The sequence below is a fragment of the Malurus melanocephalus genome, unplaced genomic scaffold (assembly GCF_030028575.1).
Source record: "Malurus melanocephalus ecotype Western Australia unplaced genomic scaffold, MMel_1.1 scaffold_99, whole genome shotgun sequence".
NCBI classification, from domain to species: Eukaryota; Metazoa; Chordata; class Aves; order Passeriformes; family Maluridae; genus Malurus; species Malurus melanocephalus.
The window spans coordinates 1,984,643-1,995,629 of NW_026623331.1; the positions used below are offsets into that span (position 1 = coordinate 1,984,643).

The following is a 10,987-nucleotide window of genomic DNA, read 5'->3' on the forward strand; positions in this document are numbered from 1 at the left end:
GAAGCAGAATGAGCCCACACAGTTATTTCTGCATCTGCCAATTTCTTCCCTGCAAATTGTTTCTAACAGTGCTGCTGCTTTTAATGTTAAGMCTAATGCTTCATGTAACCATTTGGCATGCTGTGCACAATCAAGTCATTCCTTCCATTTATACTTTCTGCACAACAGACCAAGCAAATTGCCTTCATCATGCTCCTAATTTGACAAACCTGCAGAGCTGCATCAAAGATTCTCTGCAAAYACCAGGTCTGAGCAGCCAGTGGAATTGTCTGGTCATACCAAGTATTTCAGCATTTTGACTGCATAAAAGAAATTTTTAAGTTGGTGATAACAATCACTGAAAATAAACGCAGTCATCTGTGGAGTTTGTTATAAGTATGTGACAGTAGTATTAGTCATCTCTTCAAGAAATACAGCATCTCACGTGCTTATCTGCCACTGTGGGATTGTCAGGAAGCAGAAATGCAACCATTTCATTACAAGTGGTACAGCATACATTCTCAGTGGTTAAAACAGGTTCCCATTTTAAGCACAGGGAAACTGAGGATATGGAGAGCAGAAATTGTGAGCAAATGGTAAATAGAGTTAGATATTCTGCCCCCTAATTTGCTCCACATTTATCACAAGACATGGCTGTGGTGGTGTTAGCCAGAAGTATTCAAGGTATTTTTAAGGCCACTTTTCAGTGCCAAGTGCTGTAACTCCACTTAGGCACATGTTAGTGCTTCAAATTAACTGTCATCTTTTTATTAAATATTTCACATGAGATGGCWCAGGAGGGTTTTTATGGGGGTAGTGACCAGGATAAAATCTATCCAAATRAAGACAACTAGCTACATGTGTCTGGCTGTACAGCAGTACAGGGTGACTTGATTTTGTCATTCTTAGCAAAAAAAAATGCGTGACGTCATTGGAAGACACTTGGATATTTCAAAAATATTTTTGAGCAATGCTGTAAAAGCTTTTATGAATATTTTCTATAAGAGGTTATGAATTATGAAATCTGCATTTATCTAAAGTAGACCAAACAAGTTTAAAAGTCAGTCTACTTTATTTTTCCTAGTAACTTTGGCAGTTTTTCCTTTGTTTGTAAATACTAGCTTTTCTTATGTTTTTAAAAAGTAATTTCTCAGGAGCCATAGTGCTCTCCCATTTATGAGCATAAAGCACAGAAGATTTACTTGACTTGGATAGATGCTTTTAAAAAAGTGTTAAAAATGTTTTAAATGGCTTTTATTTGACAATAGCATCAAGGAGGATATCAACAAAGCCACTGTTAAGCATTTCTTTCTAAACTAGGCCATCTTAGGAAGTAATGTTCAAAACTAATTGGATGAAAAGACTCTATGCTGAAATGTGGAATATTAGTCTGTAAAAGAGAGTGTAAGAATAGAAAGTACTACCTACTTGAATGTTTTTTACCAAAGAAATGTAATGTAGTAAACCTGATCTATTTCATGYGCTTAATTTAGATACCAAATTTGAAAGCAATCCTGTATAATCAAGTTTAAAATCTGGRTAAAGAAAGGGAAAGTTTTCATCTAATATCAAGAGTCTGACCATCACAATTTGGTATMGTGGCTTTGCCAGTTCTTCAATTTGTTATGCCATCCCAAGTACCGGTACATAGCTCTACTGTGGAATTTTATCTGCAACTTACACCCAAAAGAGTTCTATTTGTTGACAGAGTAGAATTTTTTTTTTTACTGCAAAGAGAATATTTTTAACAATATGGTTCTTAAGTGATACAAACATACGAATTAACCATTTTAAAAACAAAAAGRCAAATTTCTGTTTCTGGAAGGACAAACGTTGGTATGCGCACTTAAATAAAGTTTTAAAACAAAAATGTCCCAACATTGTTGCTTTCAGAAGCCAGTGGTCACTGTTCATTGATGAACCATCTGCTTATTATGGCTTAAATAGCACTTATTGCCCRTATTCTTCTTTTTCAACTTGCCTATTGCAGTGTTGTGTTTTGAGGACAAGAGGATTAGTTTTTCTAATCCTGATGTGCCTTACTTTTCAGAAATACCACTTGAAACTGCTGCAAAAACCTCTAAAGACCATACACTATTCAGTGACTGAGGTGCAGRTATAGTGGAAAGTTTGAAATAAAAGGGTTTTTTAATAGAAAAAGAGTTAATTGCAGCAGAATTCTACTTGTCCTGACACTATCCTTCTTGACTAGTTTCTGATTATTGTACTTGGGAAAAATCTTACAGGTTGCTTCATTTCTGAGAAGATTTATGTYATGGARTAGCCCAAAGAGCTGTTATATMTGGAGTCTAAACTTTCCAGTTTYGTTAGCTGAGAAAATGAAAATAGTATATTCCCCTTTGGRTTAGGAGGCAAGTGTGATGAATCTTATCTCAATTGTGAGCGATCAACTGACTGCTACAAAACRGAAGTAATGTCTGACTTAGTCTGCTTTTAGGGAGGAACAACAGTGTATTTAGCACCCAACAAATGGATACCTGAATTTAGAGATCAAGTGGAATTTAATGTAGTTGTCATATGCTAAGAAACTGCTCTGCCTCAGTACCACTGAGGTGATGTGGTGCATATTCTGGAAGTTAATATTTGACAGCCGGATGTGGCCATCACTTTGAAAGAGCAATACATAACTYACTGTTAAGTTTTTGATGTAGTGTAAATTTGAGTATGATCATATTGTTCTTTTTTAGTAAGTGTTATGTAATATGTCAGGAAGCATATATGCATATATTATTTTGGAGATGATACAGACTTCTGTATCTCTTTTGGCTTTCTACTGAATTTACTTTTACTTCCTTAAATTCTCAGGTGTCCTAGTTATATGCAGCTTCAGACTCTATTCCTACTAAAATTTWTGTTTTGTAACATAATGCATGTTACAGATTAAACAGTCATGCTGAGGTTCTTCACTTTAAAAAAATGGATTTTTTAAAAAATATGCTGAGTAAATATCTTCAGTGAGTATATCATAGATGGTTAAAAAAACAAGCACTGCTGGATTTGTTGTACAACACTTGACCATGGACAAGACTGAAACTGATTTGGTTGTATTCCTTTGATGCACTGTTGACTGCAGTTTGCTGTGGTATAATTAGTACTTTATTTTTGTGTTAACCTGGTTAAAAAAATACAGTACCAGTCCAGTCTTTATTCTGAGTGTATGTACTCTTATTTGATTGACCAGGATGTTGTTAAAAATTGCTAGTGTGACTACTTCAGCAATAAGGATGATAGTAGCAAATGAGAATCATATGTAGAGCAAGTATTGTGATTTTCAAATGTAGGTGAGGGGTAGAGTAGAAGGGTAAAAGCACAGACTGATTGTGATAGGTTGGATAAGTGTAAAGAAAATGAGTGTATAAAGGTAGGAACACAGTGAGAAAAAGTAGGGGAAAAAAGCACTTTCCAGAGGACTTTGGGTAATGTTATACATTATCCTTAACATTCTAWAATGTTAAATAGGGAAAATTTAAGCTACATTAAAAGCTAACAAACCTATATTTTCCTACCAAGTGATGCTGTTCATAATTCCTTATTTCAGTATATGCCTGTTACTGCTACCTGTCTCAGTGCTGGGTATTTCTATTGGATGCCATGGAATAGACTGCCACTCAAAATTTTCAGCTATTGCTTGTACARTTTATATTTTTAAATAATTCAGTCCAGGCTTTTGACAATTAACACAGCCATGCAACACATTTGGTATGATTTTATGTAATCCAAATAGAAGAGGAGTTATGTAACCTAATCYGGTGTAAAATTTCTAAAATCTTGTTTAAGGATGGACATACTGATTTGCAGTAATTCTGCAAAATATTTATTGAGTGGAGGCAATTAGAAGGAATGGAAATTRCTTCAGTAGCTACAAATGCCTGAATTTCAAAAGAGTTGGAAATTTTMGTGTACTTGTGTGATGTTTGAAGGGAAGAAATGTAGTTTATCCATTGTCAATATTGCCAAGAGGCAGACCAAACTTATCAAGGTAAACTAACAGCAATAAAGTATCATATTACTTCATATAATCAGAAGGAAAAAATGGAACTTTATGGTCAATGTCCTTCAGAAGAAAAATAGATAATTAAATCTATGAAAATAAACTTGACGATCCAGTGCACATTCAATATGCCATTTTGGTGAAAATACAAACTAAGGATTTGTCTATCTCATAGTATTTGCTTGTTTATTAATGATTATGCCCATAATTGCCTTTTCAGATCCCATCATTACATCAATGTGCCAGTCCAGTTCAAGCCACAGTCAGAAGGAATGTTTGAAGATGTGTTCATTGTGCTGACAGTCAAATATGGCCCAATTAATATTCGGCTATGTGGTAAAGCTATTGCAAAAAAGTAGTCAGAACAATTTTGTTACCRTTTATAAGGATTTATAGCAGTTCATACCATTCAAAATATTTAAAGATTTTCTACTACATTTCCATACTAATGTCCTACTTGTTTTGCCCTGTGATGCTGCTTTGATGAAAAGTCTTCTGTAAGATAAATTATGGTGCTTGTTTTACAAATCTGTTTTGATAGTAAAAACCTTGAGAAATAACATTGTATGTTTTAAAGTTATAATTTTCTAATTTATGTTTCTGCACTTTTGATGAAAATGGAAGTTTTCTATTTTTGCATTTATTKGAAATAGCTAGATATTGGTATATTYTATTTTAAGCATTGTAAATACAGAAATAAAATCTATGTGTAAACAGTTGATTCYACCTGATTTCTGTCTGTGTTAAAGGATTCTTTGCTGTAGTTAAGGGAACAATGCTTAAATTTTGGGGGTTTTGAGGGAACAGGGGGAGGCATTGCAGTCCAGAAGCTGACCTGTTAATATCTCATTTCCATGAGGTAACGCTAAGATCTGATAATCAGCCCCCTCCTTTTTACACAGTTCAGTGGCAGGCATAAGCATTAYTTTTAACTCTAACAATGTGAAAACAATGTAAATTTAAACATGAGCAGTAGTGCCTTCAGCTGCCCAGAACGATGCGTCTTACCCAATATTCTGCTCTGAAAGTCACACAAACGTTACTTTGAGAGATGACATCAGCCTGGCTGCTCACTGGTTCAAATCCATTTCTTCAACACCTGCTCCCAGATGAACAAGGATGGGAGGTACAATCTTAGGCCTTTTTTTCCATTTATTGGCCTGTTTGTTTATTTACCTGTTTACATTTTTTAACCCTTTTGACACCTTGTTTCTACAGCTCCATTTTGCAGCAAGCTCTAAATGTTCACTGTATACTCTTTTAGCAAAATTTGTTTTTTCTGTGATAAACTGGATTGTTTCTAATTTAGYTGGGTACTCTCCAGTTCTTATATTGTAGGAATCATTGAACAGTAGTTCCACCATCACCTTACCCATTGTTACCATGTCATAGAATCTCAGAATAGCTTGGGTTGGAAGGGACCTTTAAAGGACAGGTTGTGTACCACCCCTGCCATGGACAGGAACAACTTCAAGTAGACCAGGTTGTTCAGTGCCCAATCTAATCTGACCTGAGATTTTGTTTCCATGGATAGGACATCTTCTACTGCTCTGGGCAACCTGTCCCCAGGATATGGTTGGCTTTCTGGGCTCCAAGTGCACATTGCCAGCTCATGAYCAGCTTCTCACCCACCAGCACCCCCAAACTGTCCTCATCAGGGCTGCTCTTGATCTGTTCATTSCRATGAATGATACTGGGGRTTGCCCCAACCCACCCATATACAGCCCATTGCACTTGTTAAACCTCATGAGATTYCCATGGGCCCACTTCTYGAGCTTGTCCRGGTTCCTCTGGATGCCATCCCATCCTTCTGTTKTGTCAACTGCACACACTGTTGTGTCAGCTTGGWGCCATCTGCAAACTTGCTGASGGTGCACTTGATCCCTTCTGTGTCATTAATGAAGMTAATAAATAACACTGGTCCCAGTACAGATCTTTAAGGGACACCAGTGTGTTACTGGTGCCCACTGGGACTTTGAGCCATTGACAACTGTGGCCTGTGACCATCCAACCAATTTTTTACCCACCTAACAGTCCACCCATCAAATCCATCTRTCTCCAATTTAGAGAGAAGGATGTGGAGGACTGTGTCAAAGAGTCCAGATAAATGACATTTGTCATTTGCTTGTTCACTGATGTATTTGCTCCATAATAGAAGGCCATCAGGTTGGTCAGACAGGATTTCCCTTTGGTGCAGGGTGCTGCCTGTCTCAAGTCKCCTCCCTGTCCTCCATGTGCTTTAACACAGCTTCTGGGAGGAGCTGTTCCATGMTCTTCCTAGGCACAGATGTGAGGCTGATGGTCAGTAGTTCCTGGGGTCCTCCTTCCTGCCTTTTAAAAAAATGGGTGCAAAGTTTCCCTTTTTTCAGTCATCACCATTACTTTCCCTATATGTATATTGTAGCCTTTGGCTCTGTCTGTGATTTTATTTTTGTAGCATGGAGTTATATGGCCAAAGTTGCTTTAATCTAGAAATGTAGCTCTTGGGCAGCATTGTTCAGTCCTATCATATGTACATTATTGCTTTCTTCAGGTTTGTAGGAGYGTGAGGGAAATTTGTTTTAGTAAGAGGTTGGTTGTTCAGCAGCATTTTCAAACAACTGAAATACGAAAAAAAAAATGGGAGGAAAATCTTGAATTACACACAGCAATGGCTTTGGTATATGTCATCAGTGTTAAGTAGAACTATACTAAAGCTGCTGTTTTTTTTTCTCTGAAAACCAGAAAGGGAAGATTTATTAAAAGAAATCAAACCAGAGATGAGAAGCCTTGTTACCTCCCTACTCTCCCCAACATGTGGGCTCCTGTCCGTGAGACACTGTGACCATGTTCCTTTTGCCCTCTTTCTGCCRGATATTGCATGTTTCCTTAATTGAYRTGATGCATGTGTACTTCTGAATGCAGAGTTGGAATAGAGGGAATCTTCTGTCAGCTGCCTTACCTCAACAGGCTTGGCTGCTTCCTTTGAGAAAGACCTTAGTGTACAAAAGCCAGTGTCTGTTCAGTTTTAGAAGCACGACTGGAAATCTGTTGCAAAGCTGGAAAAAAAAGGCCTGTGTTTGGATAATTAAATATTTGGTGTAAGTTTAGAATTGTCTTTGTGTTCTGTTCCTGTGGTAGTCCTGCTGTCTGTGACTGTTCAGCCTTCTGGTGTGGGCTTTTCTTGAGTTCTTGACATGAGAAGATGGGAGGAATGGTTATGCATTTTCTCCTATGTTTCCACCTGGATGGGATGTAAGGGAGCAAAAGGATGCAGAATGTACTGCTGTGGATACTCTGGTATGCTTGTATGCATAAATGTGTAAATATATGTACAAGTGAAACACATCTGAGTATGAGCAAATGACCTGTCCTCATTATCCAAGGGAGTCCTGATTTGCAGGTGATGTTAATTATTTTGGCATCCATTTGCAGCCCACTGTGCTTGTTCCACTTCTAATAACGACTTTCTTTTCAATCACTTCAAAGTGGTTCCATTCCTACTTCACAAAATGAGACTGCTTCCTTTCCCCATGATTGCTTTATTTATATTTTAAACTTTTGTAGTCAAGATGATCTTGCTTTGTGTTGTCCACTGCTTACTGTGAAGAAGTCCTGATTTCTGTCTCTACTTCTTTTAGGGATACAGAAAAATAGAACAATTCTGTCCAGAATTTGATTTGATTAAGATAYTAAACCATAATACTTTTCATAAAGTAAGCAGAATTGACTTTAGGTATAATTCTCATTTTGATCTTTGGCAGCTTTGAAACTTTATTTCCATTTTCTTGTGTTGTTGGATGCAATCTTTTGTCTCAGACTGGCAAGATTGWCTCAAACACCCCAATTAGCAAACTTAAAAAAATCCCAAACAAACTTGAAGCTGTGTCTTTTTAATTACAGTAATCTTACTTGTTGATTTTAAGACCACTCAGAGAAGAAATTCAGAAATAAATTATTTTTAAAAATTCAGTAAGTGYCTAGCTGAGGATGTCTGTGTACCTGTTCAACCTAATTGGCATATTAGTAATCATAATTATTCAACAGCTTTGTAAAGTTTTCACATCATTGACTACAAATGGAGTTATAATACATTCCATACACGTGCTTCAGTGTGTTTTGGAGATTGTTACCCTGGCATCTGAAACTAATTTGCATTCAGAAAACCTTGTATAGGTGCATATCAAGGCCTGGCTCTCTAGAAGATTAAAATGGTWAAGAGAATTTTGTGGGTTTTTCATATATAAAGAAAATTACTGGGGACAATGGCGGCTTTTTGAAATAGAATACTAAATACTCTGGGCGTTTCTGTTGAAGGAATGCCTGATAGGTAAGATGCTGGTATATTATTGCTCCTATGATTTGTGTAGGAGTTGCAGGGTAACAAAGTTCACGAGGTTGGTAGATTATGTGTCTATGGTTCACGAGTTCATGAGGTTGGTAGATTATGTATCTTCTTTATGTGAAGTGAAGCATGTTAGCTTTTTGTATTGCAGCAACTTTAGAAATGAGAAGAGGCATTCTGGGAACAAAKGTCCTTGGAAGCCAGTGAGAGAGTGGGCAGTTGACGTAAGATCAGATGGCCCTGGTATTGTAATTGAGTGCCCTGACTTTTAGTCTCATCTACCTTATTATACCTTTTTTCAAGAAAACCCCCTAAATAACAGAAGTTCATGCCTTACTGCTTTCATTGTATWGCATAARTGAAGAATATGCATCTTTTTATCAKAATKACAACCATTAAATATTTGGGTGAAGAATCCACCTACCTGCCATGATGCCTCATTCAGTAAAGAAGGTGACTATTAATAATTTATTAAGTGGTTATGTTTGCATCATACCAGTTTTCTCCCCAAATTTGCCAGTTAAGTAGAATATTGTTTCTACCTTCCCATTTGAAAATTTGAGTTGGCATTAACAGTATAAAARATTTTTCTCAATGTTCTTATAACAGTAATGATTTTTGCCTTCACAGCACTGCATTAGTTCACTGACACATCATGTAACATGGAATCTGCCTTACTGGTTCCTGTACAGTGGTAACTTCAAATACAGAATAAACAGATATTGCAAGCTGGGACATGGTGGATTAAAAAGGGGATTTTCTTTAGACACTTTATTAATTTGCTAAAACTGCTCCTGAAATCTTCTCAAGCTTAATGAAATATGCTAAATCTATACTAATAGCATAAACACATAATTTCCAGCATAAGAAAGTTCACACAGAAAAAGAAAATTCTGCTTTCAATAACATATGATTTGACCACAAAGCTTTCCTAATCATATCCCTCTATCCTGGATGTTTTATTTTTGCTGTCTTATTATTGGAGGACAGTCTTACAYGAGCAGTAATTAGATTTAAAATTAGATGGGTATAATGCACTTGGATTAATTTTCTGCAAATATCAGTTCATCTTTGAAAACTGAATGCTTGGGTGGCAGTTTTTGGCTCTAGACATTTCCTACATGATAATGTTGAGTTGATTTTTGCACCTTCTCTCTGATTCTAGGAATGTTTAATTTCTAAAGCTGCTCAAAAGCTCAGAAAGATGCAATGAAATAGTTTGTTCTGAATAATCAGCTATATCCCTATTCTCAAAATTCTCATTGGTTTCTTTTCTATGTGGGGACAAAAAAGGTAGTCAGTGTTGACAAGCTGAAGCTTTTAGTGTATTAATACCCCTTAAAACCATGGAATTTTGAAGTATAAGGCTCTTTATAAAGCACTAATATTTTTCCGGATTAGTGTATTCATTACTGCTATTGTACTTGGCAATTATTTGTAATACTAATTTATATCTTTATGGCTTGAAATGCTGAATTCTGAAACGGTTTGTCCTTGATTTAGGGACAGCTTGTCTGGGAATGACATTTKCAGGTATGTCTTTCATCACAGACTCTCATCTATAGCCACCTGCCTAAATCTGATAGTTGAGCACCAGCTGGGAGTTATGACCTAGAGAAGCATAAAAGGGCTGGAGCGAGACAAAATGATCCATCAAGTCCTGCTTGTAAGTCAGGTCTCCAAACATGCATTTTCCACTCTATAAATTAAAAATTAAAATACTAATGGGTGTTCTTTTGTATTCATCCAACAATTGGTTCATTAGGTAGGTATGTACAAAGAGGCTCTGCTTGTCAATGCTGTTTGGCTCTAAAAGGAGGCAAAATCGGTAGGGGTTAGGCTGGCCGTGAAATGCCCCCACCCCTTTTACCTTCCCTCCATGTTTGTTCTGGGAGGCTGGCGGTAGGTAATACTCATCCTGCATAGAGCTGGTTTGCATTGTGAGTGTTCTGTCACTAGTCACAGCTGTCAGGTATGTCAGTCATGTAGTATTGTGGTGGTGTCAGAGACATAATCAGAGAGATTAGGTGGACACAAAGAGCTCTGAATGAGGTGGTAATTGCGTTCAGGGGGAAAAGAGTGTTAAAGAAAGAAACTTTCCTTTCTCACAAGATCCATTAAAGAGGTGACAGCTAATATATTAAAGCTGGAACAAGATAATTGTGGTAAGAATCTTTGTGTGTTCTCCCTAAAATGCAATGTGCTCACAATAAATATTCAAATGCTTATTTTGTGTTGTGAATACCAGATAACCATTTACAGTGAAATGCGACCTCTTTCAAAAAGTTTAAATTGATTGCCAAGAATGTTCTAGGAACAGTTATAAAACTCAAAAGGAATATTGGTGCTATACTGAATCACAAAAATGCCATCTTATGAAAGCTTCTTTGCAGGGATTTTCTTCAAATTGGTCTAAGTGGTGGAAAAGAAATACTGAGATGCCAGCCATGGGCTGTGCTCTTCCAGACTTTGCTCTCTTTGAGTAGTACTTGAATAGTACCTCTCCCCCTCTCCCCCTCCTCTCTCTCCCTATTTTTTTTTCAGCAGACTACTTGAGTATCTGTTTACATTACACTTTTGCTGTATTGATTCCATGCTTCAGACTTGCCCCTTCCCTTCCCTTCCCTTCCCTTCCCTTCCCTTCCCTTCCCTTCCCTTCCCTTCCCTTCCCT

General features: G+C 36.9%; 1 protein-coding gene across 1 annotated transcript in view; it reads left to right on the forward strand.

The window, feature by feature from the left end:
• CEP192 (centrosomal protein 192) overlaps window positions 1-4,664 on the forward strand; it is a 70,880-nt gene extending 66,216 nt beyond the window's left edge. Inside the window, exon 55 of the mRNA XM_057368969.1 lies at window positions 4,212-4,664. Within this exon, the coding sequence (XP_057224952.1) occupies window positions 4,212-4,350 (139 nt within the window). The 3' untranslated portion in view covers window positions 4,351-4,664. The remainder of the gene's footprint in view (window positions 1-4,211) is intronic.
• The last annotated feature ends 6,323 nt before the right edge of the window (window positions 4,665-10,987 follow it).